Here is a 25,370-nt window from a genome sequence, read left to right on the forward strand (position 1 = left end):
ACATCCTCAGTTACTTCAGGTTTCAATTCCAGTTAATGCATTTTTTTCCTATCTTCCTTCCAAAGATTATTCTCTTTGAAAAGAAAAACAAAAGTTAAAATAAGAGATGACTTAACATTCAATTATGGCATTTGTTGTCACCATCCCCTCTGCTCTCATCAGTAGTGTTACCTTCTTTGTTCTGTTTTTTTGTTCTATGACAGCTTTTGAAAAAAGAAAAACGACCCTTTTGTTGTCTTTAGCAGTTATGGCCGGCTTCAACTAGTTCTAGGCTTTAGTGCTTTGCAACAAGTCCTTTTGGTCTTTTTAAAATATATATATATATTTTTTAATTAATTCTTTTGTTTTTATGTCATCTAAAATCCCCCCTGTATTCTTTCCATTTTTGCCTTCTTCCCTTGCAGAGGAAATAATTAATAATAAGAAATATTTTTTTTTAAATAGGGGGGAAAAATCTGCAAAAACTCTCAATTGAAAAAATCTAACAATATATACAATGCTTCACAGATGTGTAATACCACCTTAATTTCTTCTTACTTTACTTTTTTTTTGTACTGGTGGTTTGGAATACAGAATTTAGAATTTACAGAATTTAAGTAAAGAATTTAGAAGTTACAAAAATTTGATTATGTTGTGTTCTGTCTCCTAATAAGACTATTATTCTTTCAGGTTTCAGAACCATATATTGTATTTAATTTCCCTTTGTCTTTGAATTCTTCCTCTCATATTCCCCTTCATTTACTCCAAAAAACTTGGTTTCCCTTGCCCCAAAGGACACTGTATCCATGTTCACTCTTTTCAGTACCAAGCACAACTGCCCCACTCCTGGCCCAAACCCCGTGAGCCCAGAGGAAGCATAGACACACTTTGGGTTTTCTTCTACCAATGGTAGCTGCTACTTCTGCTATTACTCTACAACTTTCCTTCTTTGAGGTTTACCCTTTCCTCTGTCAGGTTCTTGTAACCATCTATGAAAGTCCTTCTCTCTTCTTTTTTCTTTTTCTTAGTAAATTTTTATTGATATTTTCTGGTTCTTACATCACCATAGTTATCTCAAGTGTCTCTCTCCCCTTCCACCTACCAAAGAACCATTCAATGTAGCAAATAGTTGAAGTTCTGTTTTGGTGAGGTTAAATGACTTGCCCAGGATCACACAGCTAGGAAGTGAATTTGAGCTGAGATCCTCCTGTCTCCTAGAGCTATAGGGCCAATACTGTATATCCACTGCACTATCTAGCTGCCCTGTCAAATAGGTTTTTTTTAAAAGAGGAAAAAAAATAAGCTCAGCTGATGGATACATTGAAAAAATACAAAAATGTGCAATGTGTGACACTTCTGGACCTCCTCCTCCCTCCACAAAGAAGAAGTGTCTTGTCAGATTTTTAAAAGCAATTTCTTTCTAATTTTGGTACATTTAGATTTTTTGGTTTGTAATTCTTTTCATTTACATTGTTGAGAACAATGTTATGTGTATATTATTTTTTTAACTCTGTTTACTTATCAGTTCATACAGATCTTTCCCATGCTTCTCTATAGATTTATCACACATATCATTTCTTTCTTTTTTTTTTTTTTCTTGAGAACTTTGGATTTTATTGTGCTCTCTGAGAGACACTGACATAAGAACACCCAGCATGGCATGCCCTCATCAGAGAAGGTGTTGTTCTTTATGAGCACACATATCCTTTCTTACAGCACAGTAATATTCCATTACGTTCACATGTCACAGTTTGTTTAGTCATTTCCCAATTGTGGGACATCTACTTACATTCTAATTTTTAGATCTCAACAAAAAGTGCTAGTATATGTATTTTGGAATATATGGGGACTTTTTTCTTATTGAGGGCTTCCGTGGTGTATAAGCCCTGTAACAGTTTCTGTTTCCAAAGCCTGTGGACAGGGGCAGAGCCAAGATGGTGGAGAGTAGACAGGTTTTTGTCTGAGCTTTTCCTGGCTTCCCTCAGATCAACACCAGTTCAAGCCTCTGAATGGGTTTTGGAGTGGCAGAACCTACAAATATTTGGAGTGTAATAAATTTCCAGCAAAAGATATTTTGGAAGAACTTCAGGAAAAGTCAATCTCAGTTGGGCAGGGGGGGATGCAGCCCAGTGCAGGCACAGTGCAGGGAAGCCCAGGATAGAGAGGCCCTATGCCCAGGAGGGGGGAATCTTAGTTGGAGGCTCTTAGCCAAAATACAGCCATGTTGGCTACTCTGTCCTCGTTCAGAAGCCAGTGGAACAGCAGACTAGCTATGAGACTTCCAACACTAAATTCAGAAGACAAATAGTGAGCTCCTGGACCCCCTAGCATAACAAGCTGGATTTGGCCATGCCCACCAAGCACAGAAGGATGCTGATAACATCGGTCCAGGCAGTGTGAAGCTACTGTTGCCTGTAGAAGAAGCTTGGAATAATCTTCTCTTTGCCCTAAGAGCAGACCTCAATCTTTAAAAATGAACAACTAAAAATTAAAAAACAAAACAAAACAATAAAAGCTCTGGCCATAGATAGCTATTATCGAGACAAGGAAGAATAGACCTTAAGCCTTGAAGACACTAAATGCAAAACGTTTCCAGATGAAGCCTCAAAGGGTGATATGAGTTTGTCCCCATTTCACAAGGCTCTCTTGGAAGATTTCAAAAAGGATCTTAAGTGCATTAGAAAAAAAATGGGGAAAGGAAATGAGAGCTTTGGAAAAGGAAACATAGAAATTGTCTGAAGAAAGCAACACCTTAAAAAATACAATTGATGAAATGGTAAAATAAATAAATAAATAAATGAAAATAAATTGCAAAAAGCACAGCTTAAAAAATAGATTTAGCTAAATGGAATAAGAGAACATCTCCTTGAAGAATAAAATTACTGAAATGGAAAAAGAGAACAATGCCCTAAAAAATAAAATCGATGAAATGGAAAAAAAAATCTAGTTAACAAAAACAAGTTCATTTAAAAGTTCAATTGGCCAAATGCAAAAGGAATAAAAAAGCTAACTGAAGAAAGTCATTAAAAATTAGAATTGAACAAATAAATGGAAGTGAATGACTCAATGAGATATCAAGAATCAGTCAAACAAAAATGAAGAAGTAGAAGAAAATGTAAATGTCTCTTGGGAAAAACAATTGACCTAAAAAATAGATCCAGAGAGACAATATAAGAATTATTTGATTACCTAAAAACCACAATGGAAAAAGAGCCTAGACAACATCTTTCAAAGAGGTGGATATCATACTACTTTATTTGCATCATTCTAAATTCTTTCCCCAAATGATTTTTCTTTCTCATAGATCCACCAACAATATATTAAGAGTGCTTAACCTTCTACAGTCCTTTGAGCATTGACTATTGCCAATTTTTTTTTTGTCAATTTGGAAGGTGTGAGATGAAACCTCAAGTTGTTTTGATTAACATTTCTCTTATTAATGATTTAGAGCATTCTTTCATGATTCTACTTTTTCTTTAAAAAAAAATATTTTATTATTCTGAATTTGACAAACACTAGAAACATGAATTTTCACATAAGAAAGGAGATTGCATATGGTGCAGCATTTCTCCATCATATATACTTTGTGCCTTTTTAAAGAAGTTATATAAAATAAATTCAGCACTTTAGTTCAGTCCTAGTGAATCTTTCTATATTTGCCATATTACCTTCTGGACAAATCCATCTAATATCATTTAGTCATCTTGAACTCAATATATTTAAGATAGAAGCCATTATTTTCCTTGTTTCTTTTGAGGACATTATCTTTCCAATTACCCAGGTTTACAAATTTGGTCTCACTCTCAATTATTCATTTTTGTTCATCCCTAACAGCTTCATTTGAAATAATTTCTAAAATTGTCTGATGCAGATAAATATGGTGGAACTTGAGTTTGAGGGCTACATGGGAGTTGAAAAGTTTTGAAATGTCTTATGTGAAGAATATAGTAGGAAGTGATTAATAAAATACTGCAGTACATTTTTGAGGGCCAATTTCTGAGGTTAGGTGGGTACTTATTTCTAATAGAGAGAATTCACATAGGTTACTACTTACTCAAGCATCATTCAATATATCCTGGATCCAAAAGGAATAAAGACAACAGATTAGAATTGGAAATTAATAAACTGTAGAATAGTGGAACTTTAAAGGGAAAAGTGATTCAAGGATGGGATTTACTCTACTCACTAAAAGCATTTAAGTAAGGATATACATACTCTCCAAGTAGTCATAAGTATAATTATAACATAATTACTGTTGCAAAATAAAGAAATTGTATTTAAGATTTTTGCAAATTGCTCACTTGGTAGACGACTACAGGACTTAATAAATAATCGAGAACGTGAGCTCACCAGTGTCCAGCGCCAGCTTGATGAAAACCAAATAGAAATTGCTGAATTAGAAAGAGCAAGGGACATAGCTCTGAAGGAAAACAGACGATTACAAGATGACTTGGCTACAATGACCAGAGAAAACCAGGTATGACTGTTTTACAGTAAATTTGTGTTTGAGCTTATCATAAACTTTAATAGTTTTATGTGAGATTTTTAAATTAGGATGAACTTTTTTTATATCCTTAACCTTTAACAATAATTTTCACTTTTCTATAATGTTAATTTTTTTTTTTTTTTTTTTTTTGCTGAGGCAGTTTGGGGTTAAGTGACTTGCCCAGAGTCACACACATAATGTTAATTTTTGAGATGTTAGGAGCTATATCTTAGTTTTATTGCATTTAGTGTAGTATTGTGGTTCAAAGAGCTCCTTGTTATGGTATAGCTGTGATTGTCTGACTATTGGGCCAACGAACCCTAATGTAGAAATAGCATATTCTTTTTGCATTTGAAATACTCAGATAGAAAGGACTGCATTCCCCAAACTTCATTCCTAAGTTATATACACAGCAATTCTTTTATATATGATAAATGTACAGTTTCAGTTATTTGGAAATTATAAGTTAATTACTTTGTGAAACTGAAGTAATGAGGAATGGAATTTTAATTAAATTAATTTGGCAAATATAGTTTGAAAAGTACTTTCCTCATACTAAATGTTTGAAGTCGATAGTAATGTCCTCTTCCTACTTTTAAGATGTGAAGACTGAAGTATAGAAAGACTTTTTTTTTTTTAATGCCTTGGGAGGGGAAGAGAAGATAATAAACGTTTCTATATCCCAGTGCTTAGCATTTTTTTTACAAGTATTATCTCATTTAATTCTCCCAACAACTCTGAGATAGGTGTGCTTATTATTTTCATTTTGGAATTGAGAAAAGTGACTTGTCCAGGCTCACATAGTCAGTGTCTGAAACCAGTCTGAACTCAGGCTTCCTAACTTCAGGCCAAGCTCTTTATCTATTGTATCACCAGTTCTTTCTTACCCATCATCCCACAGTAATATCCAAATGAGTAAATAAACTTGAGTCCTCTGACTATTTTCCTTCTACTAAATCATAGTTAATGCTGAAGTTGAGAGGTTCATAAAAAAAAGTGTAGACTGTAGTTTTTCTACACTTTTATATTTTGATTTATTAGGTTGATACTCATCAAAGTGTACAGCATGTATTATAAGTGCACTTTAGGTGATGAACAATAGATATCTTTAATGTTTTCTAAACCAATAACCAGGTAATATATATGAAGTTAACTATTAGGAATTAATTAGTCTACTCCTTTCTGTTCTTCCTTCAAATCAGAAAAGCTAACAAAAATGCAAAACTTATCAGTATTCTTATCCTTTTATTACTTGAATGCTTTCAATTTGAAAGGCTATTTCACTGGAATTGGAACAAGCAATTTGTGAAAAAGAAGAAATGAAAAACAGAGTTCATAATTATATAACAGAAGTTTCCAGATGTGAAAGCCTGATGGCTGCAAAGGTGAGAATATTCGTTTCTATTTGCTTTTCTTATCTGTCCTACTAGATTATAACATTCTTATCAGTATTTGCTATATTCCTTTCCTTTTTACTTTCCCAAGGATTGCAGTATAATATTTTGTATTAAAAAACACACTCAAATTATTGACTAATTTTCTTTTTTCTTTTTCTCATATGAATGTTTTTCCATTTCAAAAAAAATTTTTTTAAAGCATACAGCATACTCCACACATTTCAAAACAGTCTATGTTTTTCCTTTGAGTCTCTCCTTACAGTTGTTATGAGATTACTCTGTCATTTTTCGGGATCTTTAGATTTGCAATAATTTTTATATTAGTTAATGTTTTCTTTGTCATATCTCTCCAGCTTTAGTTCCTGGATTGGGGCTTTGTCCCATGCCCAAGCTTCTCTCTACTGTGCTTTTGAATGGGATGTTTGATTTTTTTGTTTGATCACCTGAGTTCTTACTGAGTGAGCAACTCCTTCTGGAATTTCTTTACTCTTCCCACCACTCTCCTTTTTGAAATGCAGAGCCAGTTCTTTGGGATCTCAGGACACTGACAAGGGACCTCAAAGCTTTGGGATACACAACTCTGAGATTAGTGTCCATATCTTCTTCCCCAGAAATTTACAACTCTGGTCAGCTATCTTGCAGGCTTCATGTATCTTTTAACTTTTCTCAGGTAGGGCAGGGATATATGCAGGGCCTCCTTAATTGTGTTGGCAATGGTATTACATTGACCCCTTTCTTGCAGAATTAATTTTTCAGACAGTTCTAGGAGAGAAAAAAGTCATTTAATGTAGTTTCCTAGTTGATTTCTTGATCATTATATACTTTGGTTCAACTAATAAGTTTTTGCTGAAGAAAGTGGTGAGAGAGTAGGGCAGCCTACTTCCATTAAGGCAGCCATCTGGATTAGAAGCTATTGTTTTTGTTTTTAATATTTTATTTTTTAATTATTCAAAGCCCTTCTTACCTTTCTACCCTCAGTTGAGAACACAAGTAGTCAATAAATATCCTCATCGAGCTTGTCCAAAAAAATTTTGTTTAATTCTGTGGTACTTTACTTGTCTCTCAAGAGATAGTGGCAAATTTCCACATCATTCCTCTAGAGTTCTGGTTAGTCATTACACTGCTTGGTCAAATCAGCATTTGATCCAGCAATGTGTCTACTGGGTCTGTAGCCTAAAGTAGGAAAAAGGATCCACATGTGCAAAAATGTTTGTAGCAGCCTTTTTTATATTGGCAAGGAACTAGAAATTGAGTGGATGCCTGTCCATCAGCTGGGTGATGCCTTAATAAGTTAGGGTATATGAATGTAATGGAATATTATTGTTCTATAAGAAATGATGAGCAGGTTGATTTCAGAAAAGCCTGGAAGGACTTACATGAATTGAGACTAAGTGAAGTGAATAGAACTAGGAGAACATCATACACAGTGACAACATTATGTGATCAACTTTGATAGATTTAGTACTTCTCAGCAATGTGGTGATCCAAGACAATTCTAGTATTCTTGGGATGGGAAATGCCATCTACAACCAGAGAGAAAACTATGAAGGTGGATCAAAGCAAAATATTTTCATCTTTTTTTAAAAAAATTTGTTTGCTTTTTCTTTCCCATGATTTTTTCCCCTTTTGTTCTGATTTTTCTTTCACAACATGATTAATATGGAAATATGTTTAAAATGATTGTACATGTTTAATCTATATCAGAATCTTGCTGTCTTAAGAAGAGAAGGGGCGAAGAGAGAGGAGAAAAAAAATTAGAACACAAAATGCTTACAGAAGTGAATGAAACTATCTTTACATGTATTTGGAAAAATAAAATACTATTAAAAAATAAAACTTAATGAAAGGGATTTTTTTTTGTTTTCTTTGGATATGTTTATTTGTTACAAATATTTCTTTTCTTTATTTTTAAGTGAAGAAGGGGAGAGAGGTTAGCCAGAGAAGTGCCAAAAAAAAAGGGGGGGGGAGGGGGTTCCCTTGAAGCTTTTTTTTTTTTTTTTTGTAAAAAAAATTTTTTTAAGAGTTCAGCACTAGTAGTATTCCATCATATTTGTGTACCATAACTTGTTTATCCATTCCCTGATGTATGGGCATGGGCACCTCTTTAGATTTTTTTTTTTTTTGCATCTCAAAGAGATCAGGTATTTGTATATTCTTAGTTATAATTTGTTTTGCTTAGGACTCATCCCTCCCTTAATTATCCCTTTTTTCTTTCCTTTCTATTTCCTGGTTGGGTGAAATATGTTTCTGAACCCAAAATTCTGTGCGCACACTTACATGTGTGTGTGTATGTGCGTGTGTGTTTTAACCAGTTCAAATGAGAGTGAAGTTAAAGTGTTAGCCACTCTTCTGACCTCTCTGTTTACGTGGATAAAGGGGAGATAGTTTTCCCTAGCCTTCCTCTTATTCCTTCCCAGTATTTTATTCCTCTACCTCTCTTTTCTCATGATCAAGACATTATAAAACTACTCCAAGGATTTGTCTAATTGGATTAGACAGTGATTGGATTAGACATTCCCTCAGTGACCTCTCATGATGGTAAAATTCAGAGGGCACTGTTTCATCTTCCCACATTTGAATGTAGATAGTTTATCTTTCTTTAATCCTTTATCACTCTTCATGTTTACTTTTTTATGTTGTTCTTTACCTCTATATTTGAACTTCATAATTTATCTAAAATTTTGGTCTTTTTATCAAGGATTCTTGGAAATCCTTTATTTTATTAAAGATCCATTTTACTCACTTTTCTACTCACTTTTGCTGCTAGATAAGTTTATTCTTGGCTATAAGCTCATACCTTTTATCTTCTGGAATATCATATTTCAAGTTCTCTGCTCCTTTATAGTGATGGTTGCTAAATTATTTGAGATCCTGAGTATAAGTTCACTGTACTTGAACTCTTTCTGGCTATTTGCAGCTTTTTCCCCATGTGACCTGGAAACTCTGGATTTTGTCTATATTGTTCCTGGGAGTTTTCATTAAGTTACCAGTGAATTCTCTTTCCACTTTGCCTCCTGTTTCTAAGACATAAGGACAATTTTATTTTAAGATATCTTAAAATAGGATGTTTAGCCTTCTTTTTTGGTCATGATATACAAATAATCCAGTGATTCTTAAATTTTTTTCTCCTAAATCTGTTTGCCAGCTTAACTGTTTTTGATGAGATATCTGGCAGTTTCTTCTATTTTTTTTTCAACCTTTGGAGTTTGTTTTAATATTTCTGGCTGCCCCTTGGAATCCCTGACTTTTATTTGCTCCATCTTAATTTTCAGGGAGTTTGCTGCTTGGGCAAGTTTTTCTATTTCTTGCACCAAGCTATTAATTCCCTTTTCAATTCTTTTTTTCATAGCTCTCATTTCTCTTCTAAAGTGGTCTTATTCTATTTATAAAGACTTTTTTTTCATCTATTCTAGGAATTCCATTTGAGTTTGTACCCAAGCTGTGCTTATAGATGGTCTGGAGTCATTCTCCTCTTCTACGTTTCGTATTTTGCTTATCTCTGCCCATAGCCCTTTATGGGGGGCTGCTTTTTTGTTTGTTTGCCCATTCTTCCAGCCCACTTCCTGACTTTGGACCTGTTGTTCAGCCTGGGCTCCGCTATACTTCTAGTGGAAAGATAGTCTTGGCTGATCGTAGGATATTGAGGATTGTGTTATGCCAGACTCTGCATCAGACTAGGGACCTGTGAGCTTCTTTGATCCCAAAGAGGTATGACTTAGGGCAAAGTCTGATTGTTGCTTTCATGCTCCAACTTCCGCAAGTTTCTGATCTGGGTTTGGATCTGTGTAAGAGTAGACTTTTGCTGGACTTTGCTCTTCCCCATCAACTGGAAAACTTTGTGGCTTCAGAGTGTCTCAATTTTAGATTTCTCTTTGGTCTGAAATTCCTGTTTTGATTATTTCTTTGTAGATTGTGCTAGATACCAGGAATGAGATACTACTTTGTGCTTGGTGTTTGAGCCATTCCACTGATGTTGTTATGGCTTTTGAACTTTCCTTATCTGCATATTGCTCTGGGCATGGGGTTCCCTTCCTCACCCAACCTCCAGGTGTGACACCCCCTTGAATAAATCCCCTTCTTAGTCAACCCTGAGTTTCTTATTAGAAACTAGGTATGGACAAAAAAAGCTCTCAGATTAACACCTGCCCCTGTCATGGGGCTCCAATACAAGTCTGGAATGCCCTCTTGTCCTAGTTTAATATATTTATATTACCATTTAAATTTCTTTAAAAGCAGTATCTACCAGGAAAAAAAATCAGCATTCAAGATAAGAGATAAAATCTTATTTTAAAAGGCCAAATTAGAACCCAATGAATTAACAAGCAAAAAAAAAAGTTTTTCTATCATCTTCCAGATGTCTCCTTGAAGTTCTGCTATCTCTACTTTTTTACTTTTATTCTCTTCTTTCCCTCTTTCAGTTCATGGAGGAGCAAAGTAACCCTCAAATTGAAAGCAATCTATTTACTGATACTTTTATTTGCAAGAGTACTTTTTTGTTTTTATTTGGTTTGTTTGGTTTGTTTTTGTTTTTATTTGAGTACTTTTATTTCAAAATATATTTTTTATTGATATGCTTGGTTTTTGATATAGTACTTTTAATGACTTCCAAGTTTTCCCTGAGCCAGAGGTTCAATCTTTTTTAACATCAATAATCATTTAGCAATGTAATATAATATATCTTCAAGAAACGAAATATACTGCTTTGTCTTACAAGTTTCAGATCATCCAGAGGGTAGAGGAGAGAATTTGAATAGATTGTTACTTGAATTGGCAATTGACAATGAAAAATTGCATAGAACCCCAAAAGAAATATCCTAAGAAAGGTTTAAAACTAGAAAATGAGGTAAGAATATGTGACTAACACTGGTCAGCCTCCTAAATCTATTGATAGCCAAAAAATCTAGGGCAGAGCGGTCTAAATCAGAGGTCTGTGAACTTTAAATGTACACACTATATAACATACATATATATGTATATAGTTTGATATGTTTCAATCTATGTTTCATTTTTAACCTACTTGTTTTGTTCTAATATCATAAGACAAGTTTAAAACTATATGACTCATTTGTATATATATTCTGTGTTAGTCTCCAACTCTTCACTTCACAGAGACTATTGATTTTTGTCTTTGTATCTCAGCACCTAGCACTATACCTGGTACATAGCAAGTGTTTAATTAATGCTTGCTGATAGATATTGTTCTCTTAAATACCTGCTTCCCTCTATAGTCACATCACTACTCTCTGTGAGCACCTTTCACACCACATCTCTACTTGCTTTGGATCTTTTCTCCCTTTTTGAGGTGGTGGTGAGGTGGGGCCCGATGGAGGGACAGCTGTATTATTGCCTTTCCACTATGTATTGGATGATGGATAGATATTTTAAGTATCTTTTCTTATATTGAATGCCTCCAAAAGTGATAATTACTCATTAAATAATTATATTTCAACTAGGAACAAGAAAATCAAGATTTATTAGGTAAATTCCAAATGCTCCATAGTCGAGCTGAAGACTTAGAGATAAAAGCCCATCATGCTGAAGGAGAAAGTAGCTCAATACGGCTTGAGCTCCTTTCGGTTGATACAGATAGGAGACATCTTCGAGAGAGAGTGGATCTTCTAGAAAAAGAAATTCAAGAGGTAACAAAACTAACTCAGGTCAATTGTTCAATGTTATGTGATGATTTAAAAATTAATTTTTGATACAGTACCTACTGTGTATGTAGTATATTTATATGTAAGTGAATTGATTTCTCAAATGACTTAGTTGTAGGTATTGGCTTTTAAAAATGTAATTATTGAGGCATTTTGACTTAAAATCCTTTGTTTCTTATATTTACTAGGAAATATTTTCACTTTTTAAATAATAGTTTTTTTTCTCTTGCTAATTTAATTGCAAACTTTTATTTTTGCTTGGCTATTATGGCACTAAGTAAGTTGTTAAAGTTTTTCTAGAAGCCATAGTATGTTATTTCAAATATTACTTTTAAACCATTTATTGACATATAGTTCATGCTGTGTACATTGAATATCCTCATTAAGGCAATACTTCCATTCTAAGGGGAATCAAGTGTTAAGCACTCACCCTATCCAGGGATAGGAAGGATCCTGAATTCTTCCATTTATCAAACTGAGTGTTTGAATATTGATGATGATGATGATAAGTAGCATTTTTGTATAGTGCATATTACATGCCAGGCTTGTAATAAGTAGCTTTTATAAGTGTTTTATATGCTAAGTGTTTTATAAATGTCATCTTACTTGATTCTCACAACAATTCCTCAAGGAGTAGATGCTTTTCACAGTTGAAGAAATTAAGGCAAACTGCAGTAAAGTGACTTGTCAAGATCACATAGGTTGTTATGTCTGAAACTGAATTTGAACTCGGCTCTCCCTGATTCCATGCCTGGCACTCTTCTCTATGAGTCAGAGCTGCCTCTAGTTAAAAGTACACCAGTAACTGTAGATGTAATAAGGATTGAGTACTGGTATCTAATACCAAAGAATTTTATTGATCATCTAAAGAAATTGAAACACATAATAGGCAAATAAGATTTATTTGTTAACATGGAAATGGGACAAAGCTTTGGCTTTTGTTACAACTATTAGCCTTGGGAAGGCTCTGAGACCTTGCTGATAATATAAATTAGGGCATTCCTTATTTACATATGTCGGCCTCTTTTAGCATTCTTTTGATCAGTAAGTGCTAGACCTTCATGGTATTCCCTGTCCATATGGGTAATATTAGCAACCACTTAAATGAATATTTTAAATTTTTTTTATAATTTTAATTTTGTGAATTATTTGTTTTATAAGTAGGAAAATTATGTAAATATATAAATGTATGTTATCATATGTACATATATAGTACAGTGTATGTATTTACATATTTGTGTCTTCCTTTTATAAATAAACACCATGTATGTATAAAATTAAATACATATCTTTAGCATGTGTGTGCTTTTAGGATTTTGTTTTTAGCAGAGTTTTTTCTAATATAGAGCAGGTAATGAAAACAATCCTAGATTCTTAGAATTCCAAAGTTGAAAAGATTCACATATGCTGAAATTTAGATCCTGATGAAAAATAAAGAAATACTGAGGTGAATTGATCTAGAAACTTTTATAATCTACATAGATTTTGTTAGTTTTCAGAAAGCAAAATATCACTGATTATCTCTAAATTTCGCCTATTAAAGAAATAAAATAGTATTTAATTAGAACAATTCTTTTCAGACTTTGATTTTCGCATGGTTATTCCCATAGGTTTTATTTGTTTGTTTGTTTGTTTTTAACATAAACAGCATTTCTGTGGCATGAGTTGTTATTATTCAGGACATTTTTTAATGAAAAACTCAAAACATTTATTTGTAAATAAATCTCAGATAATTTTTAAATTGTTAAGAAGATAGAATGTTAGAATAATTGATGAATTCTCTTGGATGAACTCATATACTTCACATTTTTATTCCAATAATCAGTTTTTAGATTTTTTTGAAATTTGAAAATTTTAAAAGCAGCAAAAAAAAAGTTCTTTTAAAATAAATATTACAAAACACACTTTTTTCCCTTCCAAATCAAACATAATAGCTAGTGCTGCAACGTGTTCTCTGTACTCAGAATCAAGCTTTTGAGATCAGCAGAATATCAGAAGCTAAATAGAGAAGTTTTCACTAGTCAGTCAAAAATTAGTTCTCATTTTAATTTCCAGCCCCTAATCATGACGTTTTCACTTTCCTAAATGATATATCTACAGCACCAAGGCATTGGAAATTTCCCTGGGTTATAGATACCCCAAGGGCAAGAAAAAAGAAATGAAGAAAGAGCCTGGTGCAACCTACTTGCACATAGGTATTTTCATAGGTTTTTAATTAAATTATGCAGTAGTATTAAAATTTAGAATATCTTTCTCACTTAGCATATCGCATATCTCTATGTATTAGTCATAGTGATGGGTGATTTATAAAATAAATGCCATATTATCAATAGTAGTAATGAAAATTCACCTTTACTACTTACTTTTATAACAATAGCTTTGTAAAATATGTTTTATTGCCTCTCAAATAATCAAAGGAAACTTATCTAAGGTTTTTTTTTTTTCTCTTGAGAGGCAACTGGGGTTAAGTGACTTTGCCCAGAGTCATACAACTAATAAATGTTAATAAATGTTAACTGTTAAGTGTCTGAAACTGGATTTGAACTCAGGTCTTTCTGACTGCTGGGCCAGTGTTCTGTCCACTGTGCCATCTAGTTGTTCTCCATAGAAGGAACTTATCATAAAACTGGTTAAATGATTTAACCTTATTTGGAGAGCCAGTTACTATTGTAATTAAGCCCAGATCCTCTGTCTCCAAGTCCAATTTATATTCCATTATATTGCCTCCCTCTGTGAAATAACTTTGCTTTTTAAAATTTTCACTATAATTTCATTCTTACTTCACTTTTATCTTATTAAAGGATTCACAAAAGCATATTTAAGCGATTCTGTTGTTAGATAATTGACATGTGCAGCATTTAAAATGCATATTTTATGTAAAGAAGCATGCATCTGCACAGAATTCAAAGTCTTTATGTGGTTATTTTGTAAGTTTTCTAAGATTTCATTTTTATTGATTTTTTTTAACAGCACATAAATGCTCACCATGCTTATGAATCTCAAATATCCTCAATGACAAAAACCTTGTCTAAATTAGAAGAAAAGCTCAGATGTGAACATGATGAAAAAGCCTCAATTTTAAGTGACTTGTCATCTCTGAGAGAACTCTGCATTAAACTTGATTCAAGCAAAGAATTCATTGCGCGTCAGTTGGCCTCCAAAAACATAGAATATGAGAGGGTAAGAAACAAAATATACTTTTTATTCGTCATTTCATTTTAATTTCACTTTTCTCAAAGTTAATCCTTTTTACTTTAAAGGCCATTATTTAAACTTGTTTTTCCACTACTATTTGGTTGTAAGTTAAAAATTAGCATGACCCTTTAAAAAAATATGATAATCTGGGTGCTCTTTGAAGTAGCAAGTGATTCCCTGTGTCTAGTAGCACACCTGCTTCCCTGCTGCCCCTTAGATCTCTTGCTGTCTCAGAACCTAGTGTTGTTTGTATCCCTCCTCTCCAGAGTCTGTCCTGAGCTACCTCAGCTCCAAGTATTCAAACACTCCCCTTTTTGAAATACAATTTCATGTTTTCTTGTCTTGTTATCTTTTTATCTTCCTAGTAGAATGTATGCTTCTTAATAAAAAGAATTTTTGTCTTTGTGTCTTTTTTTTTCTTTTCATTTTTGTCTTTATTTCCACAGTGATAAGCCTAGTACTTTGCATATCCTTCTTTTAGTCCAAACCCATGTAGGGATGTTTTGGTAAGAAAATTACCTCTAACAATATAGATTGAGTTCTTCAGCATCTTTTATTCTGAAGGAGTAGCAAAGGCACAGCTTCTTTTGATTGCTCAGACCCACCCGTGAATGAAAGTCATCCAGACTCCCAAGTGCAAGTCTTTATATGACACACCATGCTGCCCTGTGTCTTATATGTGGTCTCTAAGGAATCTGTATTGCATTAAGTTTTGGGTGCTTCATTTGTGGAGCAGAAGTTACTTACACACAACATAAAATAGGAGTATTAACATCCTTTTTTTTTCCTCTTAAAAAAATTGTACCTGAATAGAGAAGAGCGGTTCCTTAAAATTCATTAAGGTCTTTTATTACCCTTATTTAACCAGAAAATGAAATTAAAAGAATTCTTCAGAATTCTGCTGAGTTGAAGGTTTAATTTAAGACCTATTATACATCATAGGATGCATTTTTAATTGAGTTTCTTGTTTTCATATATTGGGAATATAGATCATCAGACTTTGTTTTTGTAGGCTGGTAGCAACATTCCAGAATTTCATTGTTATTTTCAATCTTCCCATTTAAATGGTTTTACGTGTGTGTGTGTGTGTATGTGTGTGTGTGTGTGTGTGTGTGTATACACATATGCATGTATATATATTTTACAAATAGAACTGCTCAAGAAATGAGATTAGTCCTGTAGCCATAAAGATTCATCATGTGATAGAGTTTTAAACCTAGAAAGCAACTTATATATATAAAGCCCCCTCATTTTAGAGCAAGGGAAACTGAGGAATAGCAGTTAATTGATTTGCCCAAGATCACACACTAACACAGAGAACCTGGAATAGGATTTTGGTCTATAGAAAGTTAAACTGTAGTATTAATTATGAATAACATGGATGATTAACATCTCTTAACATCTCTACAAAATCCTGAATTCTTATTTTTCTAGTATATTGACTAAATTTCCTAATAAGCATATGTGATGTAACAATATTTCTTTAATTCATGTTCTTTAATTGAAAACTTCTTTTTGATATAGTAAAATTTTATGATCTCATCAAAATATAGTCATTCTTTGGGGCAACAGTAAAACCAATTTTGCCAACTCTTTGCTGTACTCTCTGTGTACAGCTTAAACATTCATTTTACCATATTTTGTGTATAATTCTTAATTTTACTTTTTTTATTATTGTCTCTCCTTTTATAAATAAGAAAAACAAAATCCTTGTAACACATTGATGTTCAAGCAAAATTAATTTCCTCATTGGCCAAGTTAAAAAATGTTTATGTGATTCTGTATCTTGAGTCTGTCACTTCTCTTTTAGGAGTTTAGGAGTTTACATTATTTCTCATCAGTCCTCAGCAAGGAAGGAAGCTTTTATTAAGCACTCTACTGTGTGTCAGGTACAAATGCAAGCAAAAAGAAAAAACAGTATCTGTCTTTAGAGGAGAGGAGTCTATGTTCTAAAGAAGAAAATCAACAAACAAAAATGAGCTAAAATTGTTGGGAGGGTGATAGGGAGGCATTAAGCCAGAGATATAATTTTGAAGGCCCCAAAAGGCAAAAAGAGGACCAGAACAAGGGAGTGCAGGCAAGGTTGTCCTGGATTCCTTCACCAAATGGAAAATTGTGAAGGGGAAATAGGTCTTGTAGGTGGATATCCAGAGGTAAGCAGACCCAAGTGGGCAAGGAGGCCTCAGGCACTGCTGGAAGTTTCAGAATGAGAGTAATAGAGAACATGATTTTGAAGCCCAGAACTTCAGGAATAGGGCAGGAAATAAATGTCAATCAATGTGCATTAATTGGTTGATCATTGCATTGATCAAATCATTTAACCATATTTTAAAAATATCTTTAGTTCAAAAAATCTTTACTGCCTAAAGTGTAGCATTTGATGGATAGATATATTACTAATATTTCATAATTTAAAAAGTCTCAATTTATGACTATTTCTTTAAATATATTTTTTTTTCTTTATAGGTCTTAGAAGAAGTAGAAACTGCAAAAACAGAAGCAGAGCTATTAAAAAAACAATTGTCAAGTGAGAGAATTACAGTTGACAATCTTGAAACACTGTTGGCTACCAACAGAGACAAAGAATTTCAATCTCATATAACTTCACATGAAAAAGATTCAGAAATTCTTCGACTTAAAGACTTGTTAGCCCTTTCAGAGAGCAAACTGTAAGTTTCCTAAAATAAGTAGTATATTGGCATTTGCTTGTTGAAGATCCTTTATATTTTTAAAAATAATTAACCTGCATGTATACAATAAAAATACATGAAATATCTTGTAAGTTTTCTGTAATCTTATTTGATCACAAGGAAATGATTTGTAGAAACATTTTCAAGTTTGCCTTTAGTAAGAACCGAAAATTCTTTTCCTGCTCATTTCTGAGTTTTCATTCTTCTTTCTCTACCTCTTCCATTATTCACACATGCTTCTCTAAATACGAAATACATATCTACAGATACAAGTACTTAAGATTCTATCTTAAAAATAAGATATGAAAGTGAAAATACATTCAGACTAGTACCAATTTAATAGTATCTAAGAAAATATAAAGATTCTTTAGAAAACTCCTTTTATTCCTCTACTTAGGAATTATTTTTTATTTGATTCTCAGAATTTTATTCCTAACAGCTTCCTGTGGTTTTTGGACTGACTTCTCCCATGGATTTTCATCCATAAATTCCACTTATTTTTCCTCTGAACCACTTTATATCAGCTTTTTCAAAGTCTTGGGTTTAATGTCAGATTTTCTTCATCTCTACTAAGAGTAGAGAATCCCTCTCTCTCCTTTCCCAAACAAAGTATTTGTCTTTTCCATACCAACAACCAGTCCTTCCCTTTTGAATTTTTACCTTATTGGTTTCTCCTTTGAAAGATGAAATTTTCATTAAATAAATTTAAGGAAACTTAAGCTCTTACCTATTTGGAGGTGGCGGTGCAGAGAGCAGTACAGTAGATTACTGGATAATTGAAGGCCCTCATCTCTATTCTAGACTTGTAATCTGTTTGCTGAATTCTTTTGTTCCTTTTTTTTCCCTTTCCCAAATACCCCAATAAAAAATTTCTTGTTTTTGTCTTCAATGATTTTTATCCAGTTGCCCACAATCACACTTCCCCACCCTAGTTGGTTCTTAAGTTTTTGCACATGAATTATAGAATTATATATATACCATGCTTTCTTTCTCTAGGCCTCAGTTTCTTCATTTTTCAAATTGTAAATAATCCAGATTATCTCTTAATCAGTTCACCTCTAAAGGTCTATGATTAATCAACTTGTATAGTATTTCAAGCTCTCTTAATAACTTTGTTAGGTTCTCGTCCTAGTAATCACTAGATCTACTGTTGCCTGATCCTGATCTGGTTTAGATCTCACAATTCTTTAATTATACTTTACTACTCTGTTACTATTGAAAATTTTGGCTTTTTATATTATTATCATTTTTCAATAATTGTTTACAAGTAACAAAAATTGAACTCTCCTTTATTATGAAAGAAAAAGATAAGGAAAACAACTTTATCTGATAGTGTATGAGGTATGCTATCTACAAAGACTTACTATACTTTCTACTTATATATCCACCTTAGAAAAACATGGGCCAAAAAAAAAAAATACCTGTTTATCAATCTATCTATATCATATGGATAGATATATCACCTGTGCCTATGTTTGTCTATGCACATATATCATACACATTTTATGCAAGTATAGATTTATGATATTTATGTGTGCATGCATATATTGACTTTGTTTTCAGATTTTTGCTTCCATAACAAGTACTACTACAAATATTTTGTTTTCTATTGAAAACTGAAAAAAGTATATGATCTTAGACCATATACTTAGTGTCAGGATGACAAGTTAAAGGATATGAACAATTTAATGACTTGTATAATTCCATATCATTTTCCACATTAGTGTATGTGTCTTTCCACAGCCAGTTCAAAATTGAAAATTTCAGAGGCAATCCTAGATAGCTCAGTGGATAGAGCACTAACTCTGAATTCAGGGGAACCTGAATTCAAATCTGGTCTCAGACACATAACACTTACTAGCTGTGTTACCCTTAGGCTATTCATTTTACCCTAGTTGCCCCAAAAACAAAACACAAAAGAGAGAGAAAGAGAGAAAATCAATAATTTCCATCTTTTCTCATCTTCACCTCTTTGGTTTTATGGTCTTGTTGCCTTATAATGACAGTGGTATGTTATTGGTATTTGCTTTTATGGATAACTTGGGACCAAGAAGGGATTTAGATTGTAGCCCACTTTCCTCTTCATGTTCAACTCTGAGTCCAGATTCACCATTTTTTTTGTCACAGATTGATGGACATGCTCTATTCTGTTGATCCAAGGGAATGTTGAATTTAGGCTATAAAGATATTTTATCCATTGAATCTTTTCTGTGTGGATAGTCAAGCCAAACTCCTTTGAGTGGTTATATATCAACTTTGCCTTTGAAGTAAAACCTGAAGAGTTATTCAGATTTGCATTTCTCTTCTTTGTAATTTGCAACATGTTTTCTGACAGTTTGCTGATAATTGAAAATTTGTTTATTTATTTTTGCAAGTTCTTTACTTGTATCCTTTGATCAATTACTTGTGAGGTCTTCATGTAACTGTACATTGTCTTTTCGTGTCCCCCCTCTCAGAAGTTTGCTTCTTGAAAAAATAGAAAATAAAATATTTTTCACTTTTTTAAAGTAATTGCAATTTTTTTTAGATCCAGTCACATACGAGAAACTAATGCACTTCGAGCTAAAATTGCACAATTTCAGTCAGACCATGAGGTTTTAAAAAGACAACTTACAACTGAGCAGTTTGAACGGTAAGAAAAAAATTTGTAGTATATCTCAATATGTCCTCTGATTTTTTAAGTTGTAGGCAAGTAACGATGCTATATTAATAGATAATTAGACTGTATGAATAATAATTAGTAATACTGAGCCATGAATGGGAATTTAGTATTATAACCACATGAAACTTAAAGCTAGGTCAGTCTTTTCTACATAAGTAATACTTATTGTATTGTACCACAGGCTTAGTGACAAGTAGATCATAAAAATGCCCATAATTAGCATTAACCTTTACACCATTTGACCTAATTTTTTAAACTTCTACCACTTTTGTATTTGTTTCTTCTCCATATGTTATCTATAATTTAATAATCATAATCCAGCTTCCACAAAGTCTTCACTTTATTGTGATGTAGAAGTCCTTAAAGGTTATGCAAATATAGCGTAAACTCACACAGATTGTCCCTTACTGGAAAGACCTTCAGTATGGTCCTGCAGATGGAATTTATTTTCTTTCCATCAACATAACTAAGGAGAGAAAGGCCCTTTATGAAAGGCCACTTGATGATAAGTTCTTTGGAATGACAACCTTTTAAACAAATTAAACTTCTTCAGTAACAATGGCAGACTGATGGAAGTGGAAAAGGATGCAGAGCGCTTTGAGCAGGTTTAAGACCGTCTATAAACATTAAATGAATTGTTGACTTTCTCAATATAAGCTCTTTGTCAACTGACCAATGGATTGATTTCCTACTAGAGCAACTGAATCATCTTAGTCTTGATATTCTTACTATAAAGGTTTTTCCATAAGGACATGACAAGGAAAATAAAAGACAGGCCAGTTACTTAACAAGAGTAAGGAAGAGATCATGGATATCAACATGTATCATTTGTATTTACACTATGTCAAGAGAATTTAAGGAAAGCCTCCAATATGTTCTATTCTCTCTCCTTATCATGGGGAATATAAGGAAGGATAAGGATGAGAGTCACATAGAACAGGTTAGCCGTATGTGAATTACAGTCTGTAAATATTCATGCCAATATGATCCCAAATCCATAGGGATTACATATGATCCATATATGGTTTGACATTCATACTTGTTAAGAATCCCAGGTGAGAGTTCCTTTAGTACAGAACTAAGATTTGCTGTGCTGTCTGTGTTCTTCCCCTTAAGGGAGCTTAAAAAAAAAAATGTATTTTTATTTATTTTGTTAAATATTTCTCAGTTACATTTTCCCTAATATCGTTTTATTTATATAATTAAATATTTCTTAATTACAAGTACAAAAATTATAACATTCATTTTTTAAAATTCTAATGCCCAAAGAGCAATCAAATTGTGCATACCCTTGGATCCAGCAATACCACCAGCTAGGTATGTGATCCAAAAAAATACAAAAATATCTATAGCGATTTTTTTTTATTTTGAGAAGGAATTAGAAATTGAGTGAATGCCCATTAATTGGGGAATGGGTGAACATGTTGTGATACATGAATGTAATGGGGAACAGTTACATGTCAATATATAGAGCACTAGCCCTGAAAGGCAGGAGGACCTAAGTTCAAATTTCGCCTGCAACACTTGACATTTACTTAATATCACTTAATCCTGATTGCTTCACTTCAACTCCCCTGCCCTCTACCCTTCCAAAAAAGAATGTAATGGAATACTATTGTGCTATAAGAAATAATGAATAGGATAATTTCAGAAAAGCCTGGAAAGACTTTCAAGTTGTGAAGTGAGCAGAACCAGGAGAACATTGTACAATAACAGCAACATTGTATGATGATTAACTATGAATAATTTGGCTCTTCTTAGCAATGCAGTGATACAAGACAAATGTTTTCCACATCTAGATAAAGAACTATGGAGTCTGAATACAGATCAAAGCATATTACTTTCATTTTCTTTATCTTTTTCATGGTTTGTTTTTCCTTTTGGTCTATTTCTTCTTTCTCAACATAACTAATAGGGAAATATATTATTATTTACATATAATCTATTTGAAGTTATTTTTTAAGGAGAGAGAAGAGGAAGGAAGGAGAAAATTTGGAACTTAATTTTTTTTAAATTCATGTAATTGGAAAAATAAAATGCTATTAAAAATAAAATTTTGAGTTCCAAATTCTCTCCTTCTCTCTCCCCTCCCCCACTCTTGAGAAGGCAAGCATTTTGATATGGATTATACATGTGAAGTCATGTAAAACATTTCCGTGTTAGCCATGCTGTAAAAGAAAACAAACAAACAAATACAGCTTAAAAGTATATTTTAATTTTCATTCAGACTTTCATCAGTTCTTTCTCTGGAGGTAATGGACAGGATTTTTCCTCATAAGTCCTTCAGAATTGTCTTTAATCATTGTATGAAGTTGAGAATAGCTAAGTCATTCACAGTTTATCACTGTACAGTATTGTTACCTTATTTCATGTTCTTGTAGTTCTGCTTTCTTCACTTTGCATCAGTTCATTTAAGTTTTCCCAGGTTTTTCTGAAGGGATCCTGCTTATCATTTTGTATGCCAAGGTAGTATAACATCACAATCATATACTACAACTTGTTCAGCCATTTTCCAGTTGATAGGCGGTTCTTCAATTTCAATTCTTTGCTACCACAAAAAAGTTGCTATAAATATTTTTCTATGTATTTCTCCTTTTTCTTTAATCTCATTGGGATACAGAGCTAGAGGAGGTATTTTTCCAGGTCAAAGGATAATGCATAGTTTTATAATCTTTTGAACATAGTTCTTAAAGCGTCATTTAACATGTCCAACTGTTCCTTGTTTCCCTAGGAAAAAAGATCATTCTGTAGGCGTTTTGAATGCATAAGAAGTCAAAGTGGCAAAAAACTCTAGAACCAAAGACTGGATGGTCTGTTCAGGGTATTGGATGGTCTATTCAGGGTATTGCTCATTCAAGACAGATTTGGAGACTGGGGAAGGGAGAATCTCCAGCGTGTGGAAACCTTAAGGAAAAAAAAAAAGTTACTTATTTTTTAGGAAGAAAATAAAGGAGAGATAACCAATCTGTATTCAAGCACAGCAATTTCTAGACCCTGGGTTTTGTCTGGGAAAAATCAAATTCTTGCAGTTGCACCCATAATAATTCCTAGAATTAGTATCCAGCAGAAATCAGAACTGAAAAGGATTTGTGGTTTAGTGTAAAAAACTTAAATAATAGTAGTAATTGTTTTGAGAAGAGAGAATTGGGCAGTAGGAAGACTAACGTAGGGAACAAAGGAAAAGTTAAGGAGAAACATAGGAACAGCATTTTTTTTACTCATTTGGCTGTAAATAACTTTGATGTTTTTCAGGTTAATGTAAACATATACAATTTGGGTTTGCCAGAAGTATTGATGGTTCCTTACACTTGTAGCTTCAAAGGATCACTGGTGCTAGAACATGAAAATTATATTACTATTAAACTGAAATTATGATACATTGTAAAATATATATCTTAACATGTGTTGTCCATTTGCTTTATATTTGATAATAATTGTAGCTGACTTGATCAATGGTGTAATATGGCACCCAAGCTTAGAGTCCTATACTTATGTTCAAAAAAGTACCTTTCAGTGCTGGACTACATTTTTATAGTCTTTCATATGGAGGCTTAGGCTAGTGGATCACTTGAGCTTGAGAGTTGTGAGTTGCTATAAAAATAAAACTGATTAGGTGTTTTCAGTAGACCTGAGATCAATATAGTGACCCTTTGGGAATTGCAATTCCAGCTCAGGCAAGATAAGAAGATCCAGTTTTGAAAAAACAAATCTCTTTCACAAATAAAATTGTTGGGAATTTGGCTAAAAAGTCCATTGTCTGAAAAAGATCAAAAAGTTTTTGTGGAGAGTAAAAATCAGTATAAATCTAGTATTACATGGAAGCCAAAAAAACCTGATTCGATTTTTGATTACTAGTACAGGTGCTGTAGTCTGCCCTGATCAGGCCACAGCTAGAATATTATTTTCAATACTTGGCAACACATTTTAGGAAAGACATTGATAAATTGGGGAATATATATATAGGAGGACAACCAGGTTGTTAATGAAGGTTTCTGAGTTTATCCCATATGAGGATCAATTAAAGGCAGTATAGGAATGTTCTCCCGGTGAAGAGAAGATTTGGGGTTATTACCTAAAAGGCTATTACCATGAAGAGGAATTAGACTTGCTCTCTTTGGCCTCAAAAGGCTGAGAACATTAGGTGGAAGAGACAAGCAAGATTGAAGAAAAACTTTACAATTACCCAAATTCATTGGATATCTATAGGCAAATATTAGATGTCCACATATGAACTATGTTGTAGACGGCATTCTTATTGAGTATGGATCAAACTTAATAGCCACCAAGGTCCTTTCCAATTTTAAAATTCCATGATTAGGCAGTGACCTATCTAAATTGTCAAAATTACCAAAATGAATACATTGTTATATCTTTTTCAATTTATTTCTCATGGTGTTTCTAGGAATTATTAATTGTGGAACAGCATGGATTTGTGGCTCTCCCATATATGTGAATATAATAGAATTATTTCTCTGTTTATCATGAATGTTTTAAACATTGCATGACAGATTCAACTAATATGTGTTTGGTACTTTGTCTGTTTAATTGAAACCTTTTCTTTTTGTCAGCCTTGAAAAGTATTAGAATTTAAACTGAAGTGATTTTTTTTTGTATAAATCTCTTGGATTTGACAAAATGTATTATATTACTAACAGAGAACGGGCAATCCAGGAGATGCGGCGACATGGTATTGCTTCAACTTTGTGGACCTCTTCTCCATGTAGATCTCCTTCACGTACGTCTCCTTCACGTACTTCTCCTTCACTTACATCTCCTTCGCGAACATCTCCTTCACGCTCCTCTCCTTCACGTTCATCTCCTTCACATAGATCTCCTTCTCGTAAATCTTCAAATTCACCTGATCACTCACACCTGAGATAAGTAACAGAAAGGTATGTATTTTGTATATGTGTGTATATGATCACTTATAAGTGTGTCTAGAAAAGTAATATATGAATTTTCTAACATGACTGATGCTTTTTTCCTTTTAGAAAACAACAAACTTTAAAGGCCATTTTCTATTCATGTATTAAAGTGTCAGTAATAATAAAAATGAATCTATAATGCATTTTACAGTTAAAAATTTTTTTTCTATATTATCTCATTTAATTCTCATAGTAGTACTGTGAGGTAGAGTTGTACAAGTAACACTGCTCTTATTTTTATTAATAAAAATAGTTGGTAGTGTTAAAGATTTATAAATGACCTTCTATAAATTAGCTTAGTTGCTCCTCACAACCACTTTGTACTATTATTAACCCTATTTTAAAGATGAGGAAATGAAGGATGTAGGAATAAGTAATTTGC

At 33.0% G+C, this 25,370-nt stretch overlaps 1 protein-coding gene across 1 annotated transcript in view; it reads left to right on the plus strand.

The window, feature by feature from the left end:
* CEP135 (centrosomal protein 135) overlaps positions 1–25,370 on the plus strand; it is an 85,505-nt gene that overhangs the window by 53,361 nt on the left and 6,774 nt on the right. The window contains exons 18-24 of the mRNA XM_051964541.1: positions 4,288–4,456; positions 5,740–5,850; positions 11,316–11,501; positions 14,487–14,696; positions 17,178–17,380; positions 19,929–20,033; positions 24,719–24,955. Of these exons, the coding sequence (XP_051820501.1) occupies positions 4,288–4,456; positions 5,740–5,850; positions 11,316–11,501; positions 14,487–14,696; positions 17,178–17,380; positions 19,929–20,033; positions 24,719–24,944 (1,210 nt within the window). The 3' untranslated portion in view covers positions 24,945–24,955. The remainder of the gene's footprint in view (positions 1–4,287; positions 4,457–5,739; positions 5,851–11,315; positions 11,502–14,486; positions 14,697–17,177; positions 17,381–19,928; positions 20,034–24,718; positions 24,956–25,370) is intronic.

Source organism: Antechinus flavipes, chromosome 6 (genome assembly GCF_016432865.1).
Source record: "Antechinus flavipes isolate AdamAnt ecotype Samford, QLD, Australia chromosome 6, AdamAnt_v2, whole genome shotgun sequence".
NCBI lineage: Eukaryota > Metazoa > Chordata > Mammalia > Dasyuromorphia > Dasyuridae > Antechinus > Antechinus flavipes.